This window comes from Perna viridis, chromosome 13 (assembly GCF_037379345.1).
Source record: "Perna viridis isolate PV_CMFRI_1.1 ecotype Kerala chromosome 13, ASM3737934v1, whole genome shotgun sequence".
Taxonomy (NCBI): domain Eukaryota; kingdom Metazoa; phylum Mollusca; class Bivalvia; order Mytilida; family Mytilidae; genus Perna; species Perna viridis.
In genome coordinates this window covers 17,015,051-17,041,149 of record NC_142457.1, presented here as the reverse complement: position 1 = coordinate 17,041,149, position 26,099 = coordinate 17,015,051, and the positions used below count along the sequence as shown (strand labels likewise).

The window sequence follows — 26,099 nt, the reverse complement described above, 5'->3', positions numbered from 1 at the left end:
TTTTTTTTTCTTCTCTTAAACAAAGAAAAAATTGTGACTTTGCGATACTGAGGACTTTTTACCCGATCTGTGTGATCATAATTAGGATCCTTCATCGGTCAGCGATTTGTCGATCAGTCAAACAAACAGAATAAATCCATGATCGTTCCCGTTTACATCACAATCGGGTCCGTTTCCATAAAAATTCTGAAATTTACATTAACCACTCAACAGCCTTTTTAATAAGAAAACCGGCAATGGACCAACTATTGGTCATCGGTCCGTCAGCGATCGTTCAATCGTCGGTTTTTGATCTGCCAAATAGTTGTGCGGATCGGTTCAGGGACTGTAAAAGCTGCTTAAATCTATGAAATGCTGGCAACATTAGCTAAATTTAAATTTATTTTATAGTGACTATAGTTAGATTGTAATAGAATTTTGATCTTCCTTTATATTTGGCTCTAAACCTGCTAATGAGAGATTATTCCTTGAAAGTCATGCGTGTTCACCATACAAATTTTTTTCTTACTTAAATAGAATTGTATTTTTGTAGTAAAAAACGTCCAAAAGCAAATATACCTGTAAAATTCTGCCTGTTCAGGTAACATGATTACAAAGATTTCTCCTTTATCAGTTTATAATCACTTGCAATATGACGGATGTTGCGGGCGGTGCAGGACAACTTTGTCCTTCCGGAGTAACTGGTCTCACTGTAATATTTTTGTTGAACATTTTATTGCTTGTGCTTTAGTTTTTGTTCGTTTGTTTGCTTATATTTGATTTTTTACGCCTTTTGTCCTTGCCGTCAGTTTTTATATGTACACAATTTTATTCGGTTCGATATATACATAATGTAGAGATAATGTATGTTTTTTGCCCATATTAACACACAACGTATTTTAAGAGCCTTATAAAATGCACAATCTGAACATTTCAATCCACTATATGTTATTTTAAGTGCATTAATATTCAAAGTAAAATATTATACAGCGTGATTATTAATATTGTATACAAATTGTTGAACTTCAAATAAAAAATATGGAACATCACGAAGATCATGTCGATTTAATGTCATAAGAAATATAAGGTCACGCATTGACCATAATTGTCTTGTAAGTATCTGTCCTCTTAAAAATCATGCAGGGAGTGATTTATAGGTTGAACAGTTACATTATGTTTTCTAATATATTATTTTGTACGCTTCAGGATATTGTAATCGGTTTTTTATGCTCAGTTCAAACTATAACTATAAGAAAAATTTATTGAATTTGTATCCTTTTGTATAACCCGGAATTTGCTAATACATTACATTAAAACTTCCATCTTCAATATATTAATTATAATACTTCGTTTGAAATATACGCATTTTATCAATTGTAAAATCGAAAAGTAGATTAAGCTATTTTGATTATTGAAAGTAAACTATTTCTCACACAAAAAAATGGGAAAAATGGGTATGAAAAATACATATCTAACAATATAATATGAAAGTTTTGGCACATTTTTAATTCAACATGAAATCAAATCTTGGAAGTTAGTACGTCAGATAAAATGATATATCATAATTAAAGCAAATAAAATTTCGGAAAATCATATAGATGGCTTTTATTTTTGTAATGTTTCCAGAAATTAGATTTTTTTTCTTTCCGTTCTGGAATCGGTTTTGGTCTAGTATGTGTTTTCCTTTTCCTGAATCATTTGTCTTGGTTTACGGTTCATTATTGCCGCTATATTTCAGCACATATGTGCAGCATAAAATTGCCACCAGTCAAAATCGGTAAATGTTAATTAGTCTTGTTTTATTTTTATTTCATCGTACGTCATTGCATAAATTTAACTCACACCAATATCTTCAAATCTTTCAAGTCAAGACTGACCAGAAAGTTTTATTTTTCGATTACTATTTTTTGTTTAGTAAATTGCGTTCAGTTCGTCATTCCCTCCAAAAGTTGAATGATGTCAAACGTGATATTATTTCACTTGATTTCCGTTCTCTTTTTGTGAACATATTGTTTAGTAATGAGATTATTTTTCGGAACTATACAAGTTCAAAATCGATCACATTTATACGAATCACATGTTATTTTTCTAACTGCTTACACGTGTTACATGTACAACGAAAATGTTAAGGCCTTTCTCTTGGTAAAACATATATGTTTTCAATATTCCTACAATCTTTACATGGTTTATTTCACCTAAAACACATGTTATTTTGACATAAGTAATTTATCACATTAAAACGGTGGTCGGAAATACAACAATTTTAAAAGCACGTACAGTTGTTCTACACAAATGCAGGAGCGGATCAAGAAATTTCAAAAATGGTTCCTAACCCCGAAACCGCCTTGTGGCTTTTGACTTCTGTTAATCGCAATGGCCTTATGATAGACAAATAAAAGTAAAAACTACAGGAAATTGAATCTTCTTGTGAGTAGCAAAGTTGGACTTTTCAGGTTTTGGTTTATTCAACGTTTTTTTATTTTTTTTATTTTATTTTATTTTTTTTTTAGAAAACTTTAATTCATTTTTTTTTTGTTTATATGATTAACTTTATATATGATATTGCTTTTCAAAAATAATTTTGATTAAACCATATTGTTTATTTATTTAAAATGCGGGAGTACCAATTTACGTTGCTTTTTCCTTATTTTGGTTTCTTTCGTTTTTTTTCGTTTTTGTTTTATTTGGTCTTTTTATTAGTTTTTGTTGTTTGTTGTTTTGTTTTATTTTGTTTATGTTTCTTTTATTATTATTTTTCTTTTTTGTTTCTTTCTTTTCTTTGTTTTATCAGGTACAAAGTATTAAAATTGATTTAAGGTTGATATTATTAAGTTACTGTGAGAAAACTAACACAATTTAGCGGACGTGTATGGGTACTGAAATATCGATTTCTGTCAGTTTTTAATTGATTTTAATTCTAATTGAATAAAACGCTATGAATGGAGATGGGTTTAAAGACCGCATAATAATTACAAAGTATAAGCGTGTTCCAAGTAGACTTGCGTGTTCCATGTAAACCTTTCCACATAATATCCAAATAAATTTCCTGTCAAAAGTCAAAAATACAATACATTGTTCCGTTATTGTTCTAAACACATGTACTTGTGGGAGTCTATTATAGGTATATGTTGTGACTAGCTCAGAATAACAATTAATTACTGGTAATTAATAGTTAACTAATGACAAACAATACGTCATTGTATTATAAGCTACAACTCTTTATGTGTCATAGCTTCATATGTTCAATTTGTATGACGAATTGTAAAAAGCAAAAAAGACATGTTTTGCTCTACATGACTGTGTAAATTAAAGGTAAACAAATAGTTGTTAATTGGTGTGATTTACAGAATGTGAAGATCGAACGTACGTTACCTTTTCTACTACCAGCTATATCTATATATTTATTTTATGAATATTTTTACAACTTCTTCCAGTTGGGACAAAATGCAAAAAAAAAAAAAAAAAAAAAAAAAATTTAAAACTAAAGTTCTACAACGTATGATCTTTGATTTTAAATTTTAAAGTAAAATAAAAAGTCACGTGAATGTAAGGCAGTCCTTTATTAGTTTGTACGTGGCGAATGTGCTTCGGTGTCATGTCATCCTAGTAAAATGGAACTAAAAATGACATTTTACAACTGTTCACTAGATTATCTCTGTCATTCGGGGTTATAATGTGTTCCAGGCGTAATGTGGAACTTATCAAAATGTCAAGGTCAAAGATACACTATTTTTTTATCATTGTATTAATAACAGGTCATTCAAATTTAAAAAAATGAATTCATTTTAAAATTCTTTCAAGCAGCCCCACCGCCATTAAATGGTCATCACCTTAAGTCGTGAAAAGAAAATAATTATGATATGAGTTTGAACATACAAACATGAACAACTTAGCTAGCTGCTAATAGTAACCTTAAGTGAAGGTATCCGACGAGAAGATTTGTGCACAGTTTTAGAATTGTGTACGGAAGCATAAGGTAGTAATTTTCAACTTCGCATAAATAGTGTCTTCTATCGGTGAAATAAAAATAAAACTCATCAACCTCCGTCAAAAACTGTGATTAAAGTTCAATCATTCCGTTAATGACTTATTACTTTACGAGTTAAAATTATGACAGCTGTCGTACAAAGGGGGATAATTAAAAAATAAATATCAATAAATTTTGATATTGTCTCTATAAATCATGTAATGCTTGAAGGTTACGAAGATAGATAAGTACAGAACTTCATTACTGTCAATCAATATATTGCAAAAATGAATGAAAACAGTACAATTATCATTTTACAAAACCAATTTTAATCAAATTTCAAATTAACGACTTATATTCATACAATATGGGTATGTAAATCTATATGATTGTGTATTAAACACATAAATCTATTTTTTATTTCTTAAAAGACATACTTTTTATTAACATTGCTTCAAGGTAGGTTGGTACTATTTGGTATTATAATTTGATAAAGAAATGCTTAAATTTATCCATAATATAAGCAACCTAATTTTTTGAGGACTGTGATGGTTTTTAGGAAATTACGTTCTTGAAGTTGTCCACCCACCACCATATTCTTAAAAAGGTGTAAAGTTTAATAATTTTGATTAGGCTGAATTATTTAAATTTGAAATTCAATTCTGAAAGTATATGTGTTCACACGCAGAAATAAAAGACTGAGTATTAAGAGAAGCAAATTTATAAGGTATAAATTTTCGCTTTAACGTAAACGTGAGTATATAAATTTGATTTTTACTTTACTTTTATACGTCAATGATAATTATTTCAAGAGTAATCAAGGGAACCAAGATTATAGCGGTAATCAAAAGAATGTAATCCAGGGACAAAGACCAGACATGGAAAACAGACATACACAACAAACAACATAAAGTAACTTAAATCATACATACAAAGTAACAAAAGTAAATGAGCAACTCGGACTCCACTAAAAACTGGGAGCATGGACAAGGCGCACCGATAGGGTAAGCGTCCTCTGCTTTTCTAGAAACACCCGCTCATAAAAATCAAGTCCGGGGTAGACTCTTATTGTTATTTCTTTCATGATTTGGAATAGTTTTTGTTCTAATCCTAAGTCAAACTATATGAAATAAAAAAAATAGATGAAAAATTTAATCAAGAGTTGACATCAAAATGCTCTGCATGAAAATTTGCGAAACGTGTGTAGATCTTTCAGACTTTTTATTCAAATAAATATACATGTATTGAATATTAGTTTTATGGTCGTCTTCGTTAACTTGTGGAGTGTCTTTACCATGATATCTATTTGTTTACCGTGCCTTAGTTTACCCTTCCTCTTCCATTTAAACGGACGTCAGATTTTATGAGCAACCCGACGGGTGTTTCTAGAAAAGGAAAGGACTCTGTCCCTACTGGTGCACCTGTTCCATGCTTCCAGATTAAGTGCCGTCTGGGTTGCTAATTTACATTTGTTTTTTTTTTTTTGTTTTTTTTTTTGTTTTTTGTTTTTTTGTGTGTGTTTATGTTTTAAGTGTTAATTTGATTATTGATTGTTCTTTTTGTGTGTGTGTCTAACTTGACTTTTTAGTGGTCATCATCAAATTAAACTCTGTTGACAAACGTTCGAATCCAGGTTCAAATAAAGGAAAGCAAACAAATCTATTTAGATATTAGTTTTTGCGGAACATTCCAAGTTTGGAAAAATGCATTTTAAAAAATGATTTTAAATTTACTTGTAACGACATTTCAGTTAAACTTTAAATTTGGTATGGGGGGTACGGATGGTAAAGGAAACATTGATATCTTTATTATTCAATAACGTATTCTTCCAATGCAAAAACACATTGATTCTTGTATAATTAGTTTATATACTGTGCATGTTTCTCTATATTTTAATCATTTAAATATGACATATATATTTCTATTGAAAGTAGGCTATATTCGTAAATCAAATATTGCACTACAGAAAAGTATAGTCTTCAACTTATATTACAAGGTCATACTTCATCAGTATGCTGTACATGTCTTCAAACATAAGGAAAAAACATGAGAACTATATGTGTGTTATGATAGGGTAAATAGATAGTAGGGATTTACCGAATATTTCTTCTGTAAAAATGTTTGATAATTCATACTGTAAAATAAATTCTGCAATATTACTGTCGGACTTTCTCCCGCTGCCAAAACTTTGCAAAACACGAATTTCTATCCGCCGTTCGCAAAATAAAAAATATATTTTGAAAATACGAATAATGGAGGAAATCTATATCATAAATAGGATAATAAATAGGTTAGCGTGAATTACCAAAATATGATCACTAGTGCCAATAACGGATTTAACTCATGCGCGGAACACGTTCCACACAGGCGTTATTCGGGTCTCATTATCATGTCTTGGTTTTTTACTCTTTCCAATTATGTTGTTTATCCTTTTATTATTCAGTGTGATACTGTAAATGAATTGTGGACTAATGTAATGTATTAGATATAATTACTTACGTACTTTAAACCTGTATTTTAACTCGTGGATCGTTATAGTGTATCCATCTGCACCATGAAAACTGATCTATTCAACGGGTCATAGTTTTCCTTTCCTCGTTTGTCTCGTTACCCTACCGATGCACCTGGTCCATGCTCCCAGTTTTTTAGTAGAGTCCGAGTCGCTCATTTGCTTTTGTTATTTTGTATGTATGATTTTAGTTACTTTATGTTCTTTGTTGTGTATATCTGTTTTCCATGTCTGGTCTCTGTCCCTGGATTGCATTCTTTTGATTACCGCTATAATCTTGGTTCCCCTGATTTCTCTTTAGCAAAAATTAAGTGTAAGTCTTTGTAAAAATCAGACAAAATTGACAAAAATCAGAAACATGCATGTAAAACCCCACCAATCTGAAAATATATCACAAAAGGATATTTTTCCAATTTGAAAAGACCATTTGATCCCGGCATCACTGGATTTGCTCAGAATTTTTTTCAATAGAATGTTAGAAAAAACAGGTTTTCGACAGTTTTCTACCATTGAAATGTTCATTTTCAATGCGTATTAGTGATATTATAACTCGGTTTATCAAAGTGATATAGAAAATCGTATTTTTTTCCCTTGATTCTGATGCTCAAATAGAGAGACAATTTAAACGTCAAAATGGTGAGTTTTTTATACCTTGTTTCACCAACTGCTGGATAATTACAGAGACTCACACGTAATTACTGTAATGCTCATTTTTCAGTCGTTTGTTTTCGCGATTTTTACAGTAACAGAAATATTGCAATAGATATTATTGTGTTTACGCCGAAGATGTTCGTGAGCATTATATATAAATTTCCCCGAGGGTATAATTCTTTTGTTCTAACCTAAGACTTACCACACGACGGAAGTATTGGTATGCTCGTCGAAAAATCCGCAATTAACACAAAAGGGTCTATAATTTCTAAATTTAAAGTACATACACATTGTCTAAGCATGGAAAATTGAAATTGTACAATGATTTTCGAAATTAGGACAAACATATGTGGGTTTTCCTCTGTAGAAAATTCCGTAAAAAAGTCAATTTGCTTTTAATGCAAACCCTTCTTTTAAGTTATGGTCCTTGGAAATAAACCTTCAGAAATCAAAAAAGTTGTATGCGTTACTCTTTGTGGTTCATAAGCCTAGTTTTTTTTTTTTTTTTTTTTTTTTTTTTTTTGTTTTTTTTTTTTGTTTTTGTTTTTGTTTTTATTTATAAAACATTAGGACATACGGTATTTTATTTGGCCGTTGCTATGGCTTGTTTACACACTATGTAAAAATGTGATAAATGTTTTGCCTACCCCCCATTATTGTTTGAAGTGTTGATTAAGCAAATCTGAAATACAAAATGAAGAACTGGCATATTTTGAAGTGCAAAAATAAAATATCTTCTAAATCATATTAAATTGAAAATATTCAATCCCATGGCCAGTGATCGTCACTTCGTCACCAATTTTTCTCCCTAAACGGGGGCGGTCCTTGTGACGTAATGCATATGTACTGTATATTACATGTAAAGAAAAATGATGGACGAGGAAATGTATGTTAACAGTGCATTGTGATCAAAATACAGTAAAACAGGTTGTACACCGTAATGTTTAACACTTCTATTGTCTTGTACAATGTAGTACAAGCACTATAAGCTGAAAACCAGACTTCATACAACAAAAGTAGTCGCCTATTGAGAGTCCTGTAAGGAGTACGTTATTGGTTAAAAGATAACATTCTTTCTTTCTCTATGTTACCGGAATGCCTTAGAGTATTTAAAGAGTAATCAAAGGAACCAAGGTTATAGCAGTAATCAAAAGAATGTAACCTAAGGACAAAGACCAGACATGGAAAACAGATATACATCAAGTAACTAAAATCATATATACAAAGTAACAACAGCAAATGAGCAACTCGGACTCCACTAAAATCTAGGAGCATGGATGAAACTCGACAATGGAATCAGGTACTTTTTTCGAACGGTATGTAGGAATGTCCAGGGAAGGCATTAATTATATTAAGACGGTTAGAAGCAGTCTCTATAGATGTAAATAAAGCTAAGTAGAAATGTTCACTCTTTTGCTGCATGAGGTAATTACTATACAAAAGGAAAAGGAACAGGTTAATCTTTCAGAAACTACGATTAGTCTTTGGTCTACTCTTTGAAATTGAAACAAAAATATATTTTTTTGCAGAAAGGTTAAGCTTCTACATGTACCTCTTTATCTACCGGAACATACATGTATAATGGCAATAGTCACTCTGCAAACGTTTATTAATTTTAAAACGGACGGAGTGTTTACGACGTTCCTAATATGTAAGTGCTTATACATGTATATGCTTTCATTTTTAAATTGTCATTACCAAGTCCGTATCATTGCAATGGTTGTTAACTTTCCGGTTTTTATCCTGTTATCGCTCTGTTGCTATGCGGATTTTCCATTTGGATATTCGTTTTGTCTTCTGCCTTTATGTTATCAATTCGGCAATTTTGTTATTACGAATTCCTGACGTTTTGCACATTCCAGATTGCCCGAGACATCAGCGATAAAACAAAATAGCGATGCATTATTAACAAAGAGTCGTGCTTTTTTTCTGTGCAAATAGCTCCATCCCTCATAGGGAAAGCCTAAAATCAAATTAATCTTTAATGATACATGTAACAATGTTTATACGTGTATTTTGGATTATTCATCTAATTCCTGTACAAACAAGTCGAATGGTACGACTTCAGCAAAACCGAATTGTGGGTTTTGTGAACAAGAAATACAATTCAATTTTTAGCGTAATTTTATCTTTAGGAAAAGGTCGCTGGTAAGTAAATTAACCGCAGTCGATTATAAATTCAAACACTGTTGACTCTTGTATATCGACTGATAACTAAACATTTGTTTATAATTGAATTTTCTATGCAACAAAGACATTTCAAATTGTTTTTAAATGCGTGTTTGAAAAACCACATAATTTGTAAAAGTCGGGAACACTAATGTAATATTTACAATATATATTGTATTCATTTCACATTATGATAGATGGTATATCGGTTGTAAATCTTACACCTTATTGTTTATCTTTACAGTTTTATGGCCAAAATTCCCAATATCTGACTAAGGAAGTGCTTTAGGAACAAAGGACTAAATTTCCAATAAAAAATATGGCTGGCTGTCATATTATCCGTATCGTAAGTACTAGATTAGCGCTTTAATGTAGGCAAGTTGGTCAAACATGGCACACTAGCACGGAATCGATACTTTGAATTCTGTATATTTTTTATTATTTTTTTGCAATCATGTAAATACCACTTTTAGAGTTTCGTCTTCCGGTGTTCTCTTACTTGTTTTTTTTTTCAAAATTTAGTGCAAAAGTAATGAATAAGCCTCCAAGAAGTTATAATTTCTATATTTTTTTTAGGAATTGCGCAATTTAGCAACCGCAAAAAGTACATTTGGTCTACATGACATAGTCGATTAAATGTTGCCTCATGAAAATACATTGAAGATAACTTTACGAGGATATAAATTTTGATTACACATTATACTCTACCAAGATTTTGAGTAAATGTTAAGCAGTGCATCGTAAATCCCTTTTATACGCGATAAAATGAGAACAAAGTTCGCATAATATTTGAATTGAAAGTGATTATATTTACAAAATAGAATAGTAGAAATACATATTATATAAATAGTCTATATTTTTGTATTGTATTGTATTGAAACGATCGTCAGCGACGTCGTATACATGTATGGGGTGTGTCTGAAACAAGAATGGCGAATTGTCGTGATATAAGAAATGAAGTGGTTTGTTTGAAAGTTGTAATGAAGGCGTAGAGAGGGTTTTCAAAAAGTCTCGCAAAATCCCGTTGGTCAAAACATTACTCATAACAACATGACCGTGCATCATCGACAAAGTAATTATTCGAATAGAAAAAGCTCCAACTCTCCTATTGAAAGCCTAAAATCGTAATATGAGTTAGGCACAACCTACAGTCGAGCATCACTCTTAAACAGTTATCTTACATTTATTAAGTCAATGAAAAAGTGACGATATCTGAAAGGGGCGAGGAAAGATAGGTATAGGGTTGAAACGGTTGTCTATTTACAAAAAAAAAAAATAATTAAGCGTACCGGATCAAAATACTGAAAATAGATTTTCTTTTTTTTTCTTCTTTCTTTGTTCATGAACTGCTTATTTTCAATTTTAAATCAATTTAAATGCTACTTTCGCTCTGAATTCACTTCCTTGACCCATTTTTATGGAACCATCTGATACCTATTCCGCTAGGCAGGGCGTATATCGTTAGCTTTGCATGCGATGCTCGGTATTATTATAAGATTTTTTTTGCTTTTGGTAAAATATCTCTTTTGCCAAAGAAAGACTTTGCAGTGTGCATTTCCTCAGGGTTGCATTTGTGACTCACCGTCTGTGCAGAAAAAAATCGATCGTGTTTCTGTTTCTTTTGTAACAAGCTGTTACCTATCGCAATATTAGCTGACTAAATCGACAATGAAACTCTGTTAATTGTTGTTAAGTATAGTTATTTATAAGTACCATTCTTAAAAAAACGAGTTTGCATTGAGATAAGCACGAACAATAATAACCCTGATGCTTACCTAAATATGGATCTGGGCATCTTGAGGATTATATAGAAGGCATTATGAAGGGAGATAAATCTTAACTTACAGAAAAAAAAAAGTATCTAGCTATTAATATATCAAAACACTCTTTTTATTTTCAAAACTGACAGCAGCTATATATAAATATAACAGTATAATTAGACAATTTAATGATGAAAAATAAATGTCTAGGATATTTTCTCTGTTTTGGGCATTCCTGACTCTTTAAAATATCTGTACCTATTAAACTTCACAAATAGACAAATGTGGATATTTTCCCACATTGGCCAGAGGGGAAGGTTGTGATCACGCCAAAGTATCTTAACTCCGCCGCACTTTTTGTGCCTGTCTCAGGCCAAGACTTTTTTGCCTCTGTATGTCTTGTTTAGTTTTCGTTTCGTCTTGTTTCTTGTTTACTTTACTGGGGTCTATAGGGGCAGCTATCTCCCTTTACCAGTGTATAATGTTGTGCTGGCACGGGTTGTAGCATGTCCTGTGGTGTGTGGGTTTCCTAGTTGTTTATTGATGACTCATAGGTGGCCTGGATCTAACCTTTTTCATCCCGATAGGTTGTTCTTTCTTTGTCATATTCGCCATACCATTCTCCTTATATATATATGCAAACGAGTTTTATATCACATATTCAAGAGGAATCACTTCAATGTCTGTTTATTTTACATACCTTGGCATTCTATATAAGGAATTTTTTACTTGTTATCGAACAATGACATGTATATTATATTTAACAGATAAAAGTATGAACGCAACAAATTCCTAAAATTCAATAGAAACCTTGAAATTCATATTCATTAAATAAAGAATCACAGAAAACTGTCTGGAAATCTATATCTTTAGTTTATTCATCAAACTATATTCCTTTAAAAAACTGTAAAGAGACACTATATTCAGTTCAACACCAAATTATAATATCAAATAAGGAACATGAAAAATTCAATGAATACTAGTGTACTGTAAATGTATCGGTTTTCGTAGTTAATTTTCGCGGACTCTGTTCAGTAAACATATATTTTAACAGGTATCAATTTTCGCAGTTAAAATATTGTTATTTTATAAAGTGCTAAAATCAATTGCGTGTATACAATTCTTTGCGCTTTTCTGTACACCGCGAAAAATTGTACGTTTATATTTTTAAATTTTTGTTGATCGATTTTAACAATTACCAAGGATGTTCTGCTTTTGTTCTCATGACCTTTCAGAACTTGCTTTAACGTGTGTTTACTCGCACCTGTTGAATACCTTCAGATGCTTTTGTTGCCTTTCACCATATCCGTTCTTTTCTTTATTGAACAAAAGATAGTAAATCCAAGACGTCAAAAATATAAATTTTCGCACAGAACAACCTCTGGAACTCATGCAGCAAATGAAATAAAGTTAATGTAATTGATGAATTATAAATTCATCTTAGTATACAACTCTTTGCAAAAATAGAAACAAGATGTCTTTTGCAACATTTGTTGCACTGCTGGCCTGCATTTTGAAGTAGCTGTCTTAGTAAGAATCATGCACAATCTGAAATATGTGATACACCCCAAAAAAAGTTACATATTTTTAGTTTTGTAATTAAGTTGTTTTATAGGTCTATATTATGAAATGTGTTATTATACATTCAAATCTGCCTGCTCTTAGGAGATAATTAACATTGAAAATCCAATAGATTCTATTGTATTTGAGTGTCATTTACAGAGTTATCTCCTTTCTTTGGAATTCTACAGTGCATTCTATACAATTTTTATCTCCTATGAGCACGGGTTATATGAAAAACCAAATGCTAATTTCTGTTTACTAAAGCATTTTAAACAAGATATCAAATATAAAAACATGTAGGCTCTCCAACCATATATCACATTTTGCACGATTCTTATGTGGAGTACTACTTAAGTAACCACTTGTTTAACCTATTTTGTCTAAATTGTCCGTTATATTTCAAGAAATGTATTATTTATATTGATGCTTAAAGTGCATCAATACTGAATTAAGTTAAACAATGAATAAGTTTGTGAACCTATTCAGGAATTGAGATCTTAAGATCGGCTGGTTAAATGCACTGGTTTAGGTAAAAGACAATTAATATGCTGAAAGGGAAATTTTATGACAATACGGAAACACGTTAGAGAAAATTACATTGATAGAACGTTTAGAAAGAAAGTTATGCCCTTGTGTACCAATAAATCATACATGTACAATATAGTTCACATGAAGGTCTATTTTTGATAATTAAATTTTATATGAAATTAGCCTAATGGTGGGTTTCTTTAGGCAACATGCGATATTAGTATAAGATTTTTTGTAACGTCATTAACGACTTCTTCACAGTCCGCGATTCAAATTATTCAGAACTAAAGACCGTATTAAGTAGTAGTCCAGCTAGGAATGCAAAATGTGATTCATGGGTGAATATTTTGATATTTTGTTGAAATGTCATAGTAAACAGAAATTAACATTCGGTGTTTCATATAACTCATGCTCTTAGGAGATACAAATTATATAGAATGCTCTGTAGATTCCAAAATTAAGGGAGATAACTCTGTAAATGAGACTCAAATACAATAGAATCTATTAGATTTTCAATGTTGATTATGTCAGAGTAGCAGGCAGATTTGAATGAATAATTGCATATTTCATAATATAAACCTAAAAATTAACTTCATATAAAAATAAGAAAATATATAGACTTTTTTAGATGTATCACATTTTACAGAGTTTGCATGATTCTTACAAAGACTAATACTTAATTAAAGAACAAATCTTATATCAGGAATCGAATAAAAGTTAAATTGTGAAGGTTGTATCCTATTTTGATAAAGGAAAAATCGCATAATCGATTCTAGAAAAATGTACACTTAATGTGGTTAACGAAGCCACGTCACTACTTATGAAATCATTTATCCTTCATCGGTGTTTACGAAGGTATATATCATACATGTATATCTCATACATGTATATCTGTTAGAGGAATTGGAGGAAAATCGTCAATATCTTCAACTTCGTTATTGGTGTATATGCAATACATGTAGATTTTAATCCAATTTTAAAACAACGTAAGTGCTTTTATACTACTAGTTTTTAAAACCTTGTAATGATGTTTTTTCTTTTTTTTTTTTTTTTTTTTTTTTTTTTTTCTTTTTTTTTTTTTTTTTAATAGCCTTAACTTTTGACGGTTTGTTGAAGGATGTCGACATTAGAAATATTTGTAGGTGTCATGAGCGTGCCATTCACGTCAAATAGTCCCCATTTATGAAAATATATTTCAATTTTATTCTCTCTACAAGCGTTTTATCCTGTTTATTTGTAACTGCTTTTCGGTGATGTATTTTTGTCAAAGCTAACTTTCCTTTATAACATATTCAATCTCTTTTTATATAAAATTTGTTTTAAAAAAATACCATAGTTTAAAGATGTAATGTTACAAGATGATTAATGTTGAAGGGAGATCTTTTTGTCAAGTATGATCAGTATGCCACAACATTTAAGTAGTACTCCAGTTAAGAATCATGCAAAATGTGATATATGGTTGGAATGCCTACATATTTTTATTTTTGATATCTTGTTTAAAGTGCCTTAGTAAACAGAAATTAACATGTGGTTTTTCATATAATCCGTGCTCATAGGAGATAAAAAAATTGTATAGAATGCACTGTAGATTTCAAAATTAAGGGAGATACTCTGTAAATGACACTCAAATACAATAGCGTCTATTGGATTTTCAATGTTGATTATCTCGACCCTTAAAACAACTTAATTTCAAAAATAAAAATATGTAGCCTTTTTGGGGGTGTATCACATTTTTCAGATTGTGCATGATTCTTACAAAGACAGCTACTTAACAAGATGTGGATCTGAGATTTGAAGTAGGGAGGTTAACATTACTAAACGAGAAACTTGCGTATTTTCAAGGTGAAATAACGATTTAATGCTATACTTGCCAATATTATTCGACACGATCCTTTGAAATTCTCTCCGTTAAAAGCGTACTAAGTGTTTTTTTGTCCCATTCCTCGTCGTTCCCAAACCTTTTCCCATTTTAGCCATTGTACAGTATGAACTTCATTGTTGTATCTTAAGAATCTTCAACATTTCAAATATTTTTCGTCTTGTTGGTTTCTTGTTTTGTTTTGTTTTTTGTGGGTAAATAAATTGTACTCCGCTTTAATGAATACTTTTTTAAACCGAATCATCCATTTTTCTCGTTCAAAATAATAATTAAAACAACAAAGAAATTTTATGACTTAGTTAACTTAGCAATGTCATAAAATTTCTTGGTTTTAAACATATAATGATAAGATAATCTTATGCGAATCGAGCTTTTGTAGGTGAATTTCCATTAAAACGCCACATGAAAATCCTACGAATTCCATTGAAAACTACCTCACACGTATTGCATGTAAGCATGCATGATGGCGCTTACTTCCCCTAGGAATGAGAGTATCAGACTATTATAAAGCAGGATCTGTTCGATTGTCCAAACTTCTTGTCATGACATTTGTATTATAATACCTGCTATAGAACATCAAGACATAATTAATCAACCAATCCTAGTTTTAGTCTGTATAACTGTTTTTGAATTAACAGTAAGTCCCATTACGGTAGATATCAGTTTAGTCAAAACTCTTACATAGTATTCCATGTCATTGTTCCAATATGTAATAATTTGTTTTTTTTTCATATTACAGTTGACAATCACATTTATTTTTGTAATATCAACACAAGGAGTGACACATTTTAACCAGTTGTGGAAAAAATTATTGTAAGTATACAAATAGTAACTTTTCACAAACTTAAGTATTAACATAAAATATAATTCAATTTTGTCAGAAAACTGCTTAGACTCATTTTTTGCCAAACCTAATTACTGGAAATATGACATAGCAGACAAAATGTGCGAAGGTAAAATGATTTGCATCAATAGACGAATCACCTTTTGGAAATATTGTACCCATTCTATGTACATAGTGTTCCCAGTGCGTTTATATTTAACTTGGCACAAATATTGTGTCCTTTTATTGATTAAAATACACAAATGTATTTTTTTGCGTATAGTTTTATTTTATTTTTTTTTCGCACATATGTCATCGTCATCAAAGTTTTACCACGGCTGTAGTCTAAAACCCTTTGATGCACGTTATATTAGAAAACAAGCTTAAGTTCCGTTTAATGAAGGAAACTAATGATGAGGTTGCAAATATGATTGGTTTATGAAATGGAAATTTGCTGTCGATTTCTTGTAAAATGTGTGCATTTCATATCTGTCAATATGAGCAATCAAGAAAATAATAAAAAAAAATTAAAAATCATATTTTAGTACATATTTAAGATTTACAATAAGGGGGTTAATTTCCTTTGTGTGAATACTCTAACACGTTATCTTTTTTTCTGTTTTATACTGAGTTGCAAAATACTTATATGTGCATTAATATTATACCTATAGGATTGTGTGTAGCATTACGAATCATTTTGAAATTTTACATGCACAGTGGTTGTTGAGAAATAAAAAGACCGTTATTTTCATTTTCAGAACTAGCAGGAAATTTACAACCATTACACCAGAAAATTTAGAAAAATATTTTCCAGGATATTTTAGGAATCCGAAACAGCAGCTTGAATATGAACGTTTGATTTTATACGGATCAAAAAACAAAATTCCGGTGACGACACAAAGTGTTGCCCCATATAACTACCATTGTAACGTGGACTGCAGGAGAAGATATGGACCCTTCCATAATATGAGATTCAAGCGTCAGGCACCAACAAATAACGATGATTTTATGCACGCTTGCTGTGTAACGTACGTAACACTGTAATCTGATTATTACCAGGACTGCAGTACATATTGGATAAGAATACCGTGTAACGGGTTATTTTCACAAATTTATTCTTTGAATTTGGTTATTAAATGTTCGTGGTCTTTATTCTTACGTCTTTAGAATATATGAGTTGGTAATAACATGAAAAACTAAAACTTGGCAAACTATTATATTGTGCTATTTTCCAATCCTCGCTTAAACTTGAAGAGGATATTCATTATGTTGAAACTAAACATACTGTGTCACAGAATTGAAATTTGTTTGAATAAAATGTCTACAATGTAAATTATTTGCCATGATCTCAATTTTTAAACTCATTTTGAAAAGGTTTCACCCATATACATCGTCGATATAAAAAATGTATCTCAGGGATCCTTCTCAGCATAATTGATTGATGTATTGTTGTTGATGATCAGGTAACATTCGACATTTATCGGAATAACATTACCGAAAATAGATTAGTCCTGCTTTTAAATCGAAAATTATAGAACTAAAATGGACTACACTATAAACAATGCATTTATTGCGTTGCATTATAATACTTTTTCATTTCTAAATGATCATGGATGGTTAAATGTTAATGTTTATGTTATAGCTATAGTTTGAAACAGAGTATTTGTTACCCTAAATTCGCTTCATATTCTTTTAAATTTTAACCGAAGAGTAAACGTAATAGAAAACTTTGTTAATATTTTATTGCAGAAATGTATTTTTTGAAACTCCGGATTTAAAACCAAGCGTAAACGGTGACAACCGAAATTTACTCCATTTACCAGGGATGCGACAGGTTTTTAAAGTTGAAAACTGCAGGTAAGATCGACAATTCCATAAACATTTTTAATAAAAAAAAAATGTATCTTCATTGCAAGAGGTATTGGTCTGTACTGCGTGTTTTCTGTACAGCATTATTTTAACGTTCTTTCGTTGATTAAAACTTTGTTAAATGAATAATGAAAGAATACATATTAAAACGACCAAACAGTAGTTATTGCTACTACGTAATTAACTTAATGTGAATTTTCAATCATATTGATTATTGAAATATATAGACGACTTCCAGAAACATTAATACCTGTGATTTTCAAAACATTATTCCGTCTCTTGATACTAAAGAAACCTTATTTCAATGCATTTCAAATCCTAAAACATTTATATTAAAACTTAAAGCTTGTTGTGTTATCCTAAATCTGTTTTGTCGCTTATATGTACTTATATGGCAAAGAAGGTGCTTGCTTAAATTTTGAGCTTTACCATAAAAGCACATTTATGAGCATGTTATGTTTATATATTGCTTAAAAAGGAAATCATTTATGTGTATTTCATGCACAAACGACCAGAGTGTTTGAGTATAATCTCTCCATCCAATATGTTAAAATTACAACATAAATGGGAAAAATGAAATGGCGCATCTTTTTCATATCGTTGTCATCTGAAACCTTTCACGGAATAGTATGTGGCAACCTTCGAAATGTAAATACTTTAAAACATTACTAGAATGCTTATCACATTTATACCCTTCAAAGAACTTCATTTCAATCTACAAACGATATACACGTCTCGTGAGATAGCTCAAGTTATTAATCTATACTATATGACTTCCCCTATCTTCTCTATTTCGAATTTATCATTCATTTTTGGTGATGGACACATGTATTTGTAATTTCGAACCCCCTTCCTAAATCTTACTACGTTCATGTACATCTTCTTTTTTGGAACTGTGTTTCCTTATACAACCGGCCATTTAGTCTCACGCGTCCATTGAGTTCTGCTTTTATGTTTATTTCAGCCAAGCAGCCGGTTGCACAGGATGCAGATGTATGCATGAACAAGCACTTGCTTCAGCAGTTGTCATCAAACAACATATCCCGCCATCTTTGGCTGATCAAATGGACGACCTGGAAATTGACCTTTTCTATTTCAATGGCTGTTGTAAATGCGTCAACTACGGTTGAGACGCATCGTCGTAACTTTGATGCATAATTCAAAATGTTTCTTCGAGGTCTAAAATTTCAGGGTTTAAGGGTTAGGATAGAAAAACTTACGTTTTGATGGGGAAGTTTGAATTAACAGTTGACTTGAACATATTGTTTTCTATATGAAAACATGTGAACTTTCTGCCATAATCGAATATAACATATAGAAATCACCACGAGAGACTACTACTTCTTTTGTTACCAAATAAATTTATCGATGTATTTTTTTAAAGGATTATCAAATGTGTATATATTTATTACATTTTTTAATTTATTATCATATACTTACATATCATTTGTGTATTTCAAACTCCCGACTATCATTTTAAGTACCACTCCAGCTAAAAATCATGTAAAATTTGAGTAAGGTGTGGCACAAGAAGAAAACATCGAGAGTTATCACATTTATCCAATTATTTATACCTCATACCATCAAAGTGTTGGTGAAGTTTGTAATTTTAACATACTGATAGGTCAATTTGAATTGAAATGCCCTATGGACTAATGGCGGGAAAATTTCCCAGCACTTTTCCCTGTATAACCTGTCATATCTACACCAAAGAATATTTAAGATACATTTCATTAGCCTTTTGTTTGTTTTCTAAATTTATTGAATATATTTGAGGCAAAAAAAACACTGAACAAATTGAGAACAATTATGTGCATTCCATTGCCTGATTCTTATACAGAATGGTACTTAAACTTTTTGAAAATCAAAATCACAATTCACAATTTTTATTCTGCTTTTTTCTGTCTTCTCTCGTTAATGCAATAATAACATGCAAGCTCTATGCAGCGGCAGACGTTCGTGTTTCCTCTCTTACTAACCGCTGCAGACAGACCTTTTGAAAATCTTGGACATAATACAAATCGAACGCCTTTATACCATTGGATAACATCGCGTAAAAATAATTCACTTTCCCAAAGCAAGATTCTTGTATTTTCTAAGTGGGTTGGCTGTAGCGTCTAATGTTACATCAGAACGTCAGACGCAGTTCTGAGCTTGCAATAACATGGTGTTGTTTTCTTAATTGCTCTAACTAAATATATTCATCAATTCCGAATTTAACAATCATATTTCATAAACCGCCTTGTAATGAAATGAGTACAAAGCTTGTGTAACATTTCGTATTGCAACTGTGTACACTTATAACCTGGTGTCAGTTTCACAAAAAGTCGTAAGTATAAAATTGATCGTAAGTAATGACGTCATAAACTTAAATAGCATTGTGACGTCATGATTTACGATCAATTCCACACTTACGACTTTTTGTGAAACCGACGCCTGGTCATCATAAGCTCTGTCTTTATTTGTTTTCTATATTTGTTTTCTGTTTGTATTTACATGTATACTAACTGTATAAAATTTTTAAACTAGTATTGTAAAACCATAATAAGTTTTGATATTATTGGAAAAAAGAGACAACATAGTTTTCTTGTATGTTTTAACTACGTAATATTCAAAGACCTACATGCTGAGCCCGTTTTAGGCGTTAAAATGTTTAGTTAGCCAAATCAAACGCTACTTTGATCAGTAGGAATATGCTATTTACCTGGTTTTGTTGTGTTAATAGGTATGAAACAAATTTTACTAACTCTCGGTTTTTCTGATTCGTCACTTGTGACGAGTTTTATAAACACGGACCACTCAAGGAACACAAATATGTGGATCGTTTTGAAAAAAAAAAACTGCATCAAAGAAAGGACACGTGTATTCTTTTGTAAATTGAGTTGTTTTTACGATGTTTCAGCTTTTGGCGCAAATTATCATTCATAAGATTTATTGGCGCCATGATTAATTGATTCTTAACAATTTATATTTTCTGATTACTGATTGATTACTTAATAAAAAACGTATCTTTCATCAATTTCCTACTCAACGAGTGGATGGTATACTTGAATTACTTTGTCCGCCTGTTCATCCGTCCGAATTTCGTCGCAGTTTTCTCGGCTCTCAAAGAATGGATTGATTTAAAATTTAGTGCGTAGAGTCATCTAATTTTCTCTACTCTACAATATCCATTTCCTGTTTGAGGGTTTGCCTAGAACAACAACATGTGCAACTTCCCGTTTTGGTTTATTTTCGGTCGATAAAGAATGTACATCCATAAATATTTTTAAAACGGTTATTGTTTAATTTTCTAAAGAACGATGGAAATTGTTAAGTATTTACTAAACATGAGATTATTTCATAAATACGCTCATATAGATACATAATTTGATCTTATTTTGTATCAAGTTGTGTAAACATAGTTTATTTTCTCCATATGCAGTCTGAATAAGTTAGAAATTGAATTTTTATTTGTCTTTTAAGATTAGATTTGTAAGCGAGAGTAAAAATAAATAACTATTAAAACTACCATCTAAAGTTTTATTTTAAAAAAAAATACGTGTGGATTAATAATAGATTTAAAAAAAACAAATACTAAACTTTTTCTTCAAAAGCATATGTGCATTAAATAGGGTATGTAAGTCTCGTTCTAGTTTCATTTTCCTTACCGGAATTTCTGATGTAGAACGTATTGAAATCTGAAGACCAGTCTGCATTTTATTGTTTACATCCGGGATCCCGAAACGCTGTATTACAATGGAAAATCTTCTATTTTACGCGTTTTCTTAACATTTTTATTATGTGGAAATATATATTTGTCATATTTATAGGCATATGTACACAAAAATATTTTTTTGCTTTTATATACAGAACCCAACGCTCTGAAAATGACAAATCCCTATGCATTTGAATAGTATAATAGGCCCCATTTTCGTGAAACCACAGAGTCAAATGACGAGACTTACAAACCTTTTACTGACAAAACATAGTGTACATAGTATGACTAACCTAAAAATGACATACCTATTTAAATATGTTACAGTAAAATATTGTACATATGAAAAAATAGCATTTTAAATTTTTTTATATACACAAGCTAAAAAATATTTATAAATTAGCTTTTTTACGAATCAGGTACAGCTTATACATGTTTTTTTATTATTATTATTTTAATTTTCATTGACATTTAAAGTATACGTGACTCCAAACTATTATATTGGAATTTATTTTTATTTTTTTTTTTTTATTTGTTAAATGCTATAAATTAAAAATCTTACTTTATTTGAATAAACTGTTAATTAACGAATTTAGGTGCTTATATCTTCTAAGGACTGGGAAAAGATAGTTAGAATGAGATCACATTACGTTTAAAGGGGGATAACACTGATATGTCATCATATTCTATTCATAACTTTCATCTTAATTACCATTTAAGGCTTCATATGAAAACATTATTGTCCATTCAATAAATCAATGCTTAGGGCTACCTTTCAAGGGCGGGACCGGATAATTTGATAAGGATGTTCAAGAGCAGTATCAGCAAGAAAAGGGAATTAAATGCCATTATTTGCCTGTTGTTTCCCAAATTTGTTTGAAGCTAACAAAATTTATCAGCAAAAGGCAGGTTTCAAACACCAGACCTCGGACCTCCAACCCTGGATCCTCCGCAGAACTTTATATCACAAATAAAATATCTACCCTTGTAACATTGTTACAAATAATCACCAAATTATTATTCTGCATGCTTCTGAGATTGGTAACTACTTCAGAAAGCCGAAAATTTTCAACAACCGCAATATCTTATGAAAATTGTGGGTTACACCTACTTAGCCTCCCCCTTACATTACCGTTCGTTAAACCATCGGGTTTGTAAATACAGTTAATCAAATATTATGCGTATTTTTCGATTCTGATCAATTAAATAGCGGATTTTTATAAAACAAAAAAACAGGAGGTTATTCATGCATGTCAAAAAACACCAATTTCATTTCTTATTTCTTGTTCAGCATCAGTTACAGACTATATAACCAGTCATAGTTATTCATTTGGGTGTTGCATTTTTATATTTATATAGAATGTACATGAAATAAGCTCTTTGCAAGAGTTATCGTTCTTGATTTTGTTTGATTTGGTCGAATTTAGTGGGAGATAAATATATGATAGTTCTGAATATGGAAAGGACAACTGTTAGCATATGTAGATTGAAAAAGTATTTTAAGTTGGTGAGTTTTTCTTTACAATGAATCACATGAGTGACAGTGTTTCTGAATTATATATGGGCTGGTACTTCAAATGGTTATCAATGGTCGTACTTCGAATTCAAATTTTCCATAAAGTTGCATTTCATACTAGGAGTTACTCGGTAAATATGCTAAAGAAACCGATTCACATTATTACAACTCCAATAAAGGATCGATGTACCGATTCAACATGCATGGGTATATTTTATACTTACTCTGAATGTAAATACTGTTAAATACTCGTTACATCTTTTCATATTGAGTTGTCAATGATATATATACTAAAGTGGAGAGAGTCTGTTTTGAATTGCAATTTCTGTCCTTCTTTCTGTCCTTCTTAATGGGAACACAACACCAAAGGGAGAAAACTTTATTTTGTTATATTCTGATTACAAACTCAAAGCATTTTAGTGGTCCGAAGTTTGATCTTGATGAGTCTACTATATGATCATTGAAATTATTCCCATGAAACATGTGGTTAAAACTTCTTGAAATCTATACCACTGAATAATTTTTTTTAGAAATTTTAAGGGGCCAAAAAATATTAAAGAAGATGTTGAAAATGTCTTTTTAATTGCACTTTTTATATTAACATGTCGTAATAATAGTTTCAATTAATTGAATCAATTGAAAATATAATGTATTACAATTATTTGAAAATTTCCTTGCTAATGGCGATTTCAATTCACCAATAAACTACTTCAATTCACCAATAAAAAGCTGTGGTGGAACCAATCGGAACTACTCGGCCATTTCATTCCGCTACACTAAAAAACAACCTCGGAAGCAAAAAGGATAATTTCGTCTAAAATAGTTGCCGGGATTGTAGTCATACGCGAATCAGAGTAGTTCTATCCACCAGGTGGCACCAGAAAAGTTAGATATCACTAGAAATAAGGAACAATAACTTTCATCAAGAATTTTGGCGCGAAGCGAGGAGCTTATAAAAAAGTAATGGTAAAAAATTCTTCAAGTTGAACTATAATATTATAATCGGATCGGTAAAATTCCGGGCAGATTATTCTGTTAAGTGCCTCCGATGTTTTTCTTTTGAGTAACGAAAAAGACCAAGGAGTTTGAATTAGCACACTAGAGGGACCCGAGAATCACGTAAGGGAAGCCACCAGGATCGTGAATGGTTTTACGACAGGGTCTTGAAAATACGTTATTTCCATGGCATGCATTTTGCAAATTGATGAGTGTCGTGGGAGTGCCCCCATTTTGGATACCTATCCACCTTTGAAATATTCCTTTACTTTCATAATTTATTCTTATGTTTTGTTTTTCAGCCAATCTACTGGATGCAGTGGGTGTAGATGTATGCATGAACAATCTTTAGCCTCCGCTGTCGTCATCAAACAAACAATTCCCCCGTCTCTTGCAGACGACATCGATGATCTTGAAATTGAACTATTCTATTTCAATGGTTGTTGCAAATGCGTTAACAATGGACCTTAGATAGAGCAGGTTAATGGTGTAAAGAAATTAACTTATTAAAAACGTATACGCACGCCCTATGTGTCTTTTTAGTCCAAATAAAACAACAACTTTTCGGGCACTAGATATTTACTTTTAATTTTAACTTTCTCCCGAGAGCTATATTTCTCTTCTCGGAAATATAGGAAAGAATATATACTTTCAAAAGTTATCAAATGATAGCACAGTGTAAAAGTTTTATACTCCACTACAGTATTCTTCATTGTAGATGTTCCGGAAACAAGAGACTGTGCACCTTAACTTCTATTATAAATTAGTAAACAAAAAGCACATTTTCTAAAAAGGGCTCTCTAAATTTATTACTACGTTACATTCTGATGTACGGAGTTTTACTCAATTAGATGTTGAATTCGTATGTTTCAAAAATCATTCTCGGTATTTACAAACATACAAAATATATCCACCGCATGTATCGACAAACTCGTTTTTATTCATAACTGAGAAGTGTTATTTCAGAAATGATTGAGTGCATTCAATTTTACAATTTTGTCATGTAAATTTAAACAAATCCGGTATTTCCTTTTGCGACAATAAGAGAAAAGACCCAACATCAGTAATGTTTAATGTAACGAAATCAAGTCAGTCACAATGTTTGCAATGGTAAAAACATCACCATAATTTCAAAATTCACAATATATATATATATATATGCCTACAGAAAGATATCTATCATATGCATCGACTAACACGTTTTTACTCGTATGCATTTAAATGATTCCGCAGTCCGTATAGGTTTGCTTTTTACCTTTTGACCTTAAAGATGCTCTTCCATGGAAATGCTAGTCATCTGATCGCAATTCTGTTTCCCTAATTGCCAAATACTGATAACAAAGTTCGAAAAACACTCTATTGAAAATTGAAATTGCATGTCATGTGTTATTTCCTGAATGAAATGTAGAAAATTATAAGTAAAAAGAATAAAATTTTACGGTAATTTTTTTTTCTTATAGATAGTACTTGTTTTTCTTGTAATGTAACAAAAGACGTTCACAGAAATATACACAGAAATTATTTTATATTAAAAAAGCAAATAACAATTTGCAATAAAATATATATGAAAAAAGTATACTTTACAATGCCGGTTAAGTATATATCTTTGAGGGTTTAAACATTATTATTTTTTTAATGTTTACTTTTAGTTTTGAAATTCTATACCTTATCGAATGTGAGATGTCAAGTCATTTGCTGAAAGCATAATTGTAGTACTGTCTATATTAAAGTCCTTGTTATAGGTATTAGCTAGTACGTATGAAAGAGTAATCAAGGGAACCAAGGTTCTAGCGGTAATCAAGGAGTAATCAAGGGAACCAAGGTTATAGCGGTAATCAAGGAGTAATCAAGGGGACCAAGGTTCTAGCGGTAATCAAAAGAATGTAATCCAGGAACAATGACCAGGCATGAAAAACAGACATACACAACAAAGAACACAAAGAAAGTAAAAAAAATACATACAAAGTAACAAAAGCAAATGAGCAACTAAAAACTGGGAGGATTGACCAGGTGCACCGGTAGGGTAAGCGTCCTCTACTTTTCTAGAAACATCCACCGAGTTGCTCATAAAAGTCAAGTCCGGGGTAGACGAAAGAGGAAAGGAAAACCATGACACGTTAAACAACGCAGTTTTTATGGCGCAGATAAATACACAGTAACGATCCACAAGTTCATGATGACGACCATAAAACT

The 26,099-nt window shown here is 31.1% G+C and overlaps 1 protein-coding gene across 7 annotated transcripts in view; it reads left to right on the top strand.

Annotated features, from left to right (window-relative positions):
• Nucleotides 1–24,432, top strand: part of LOC148599771 (uncharacterized) — a 34,434-nt gene extending 10,002 nt beyond the window's left edge. For 4 of the 7 annotated variants that reach the window (XM_088558458.1, XM_088558461.1, XM_088558460.1 and 1 more), the window contains exons 2-6: nt 9,520–9,621; nt 15,745–15,818; nt 16,587–16,856; nt 17,578–17,685; nt 24,209–24,432. In XM_088558458.1, the coding sequence (XP_088414584.1) occupies nt 9,595–9,621; nt 15,745–15,818; nt 16,587–16,856; nt 17,578–17,685; nt 24,209–24,377 (648 nt within the window). In that variant the 5' untranslated portion in view covers nt 9,520–9,594 and the 3' untranslated portion in view covers nt 24,378–24,432. Of the gene's footprint in view, nt 1–3,478; nt 3,694–9,398; nt 9,429–9,519; nt 9,622–15,744; nt 15,819–16,586; nt 16,857–17,577; nt 17,686–18,661; nt 21,208–24,208 lie in introns of those variants that run through there. The other 3 variants (XM_088558462.1, XM_088558459.1, XM_088558463.1) reach the window with 3 other exon arrangements.
• Nucleotides 24,433–26,099: the final 1,667 nt, after the last annotated feature.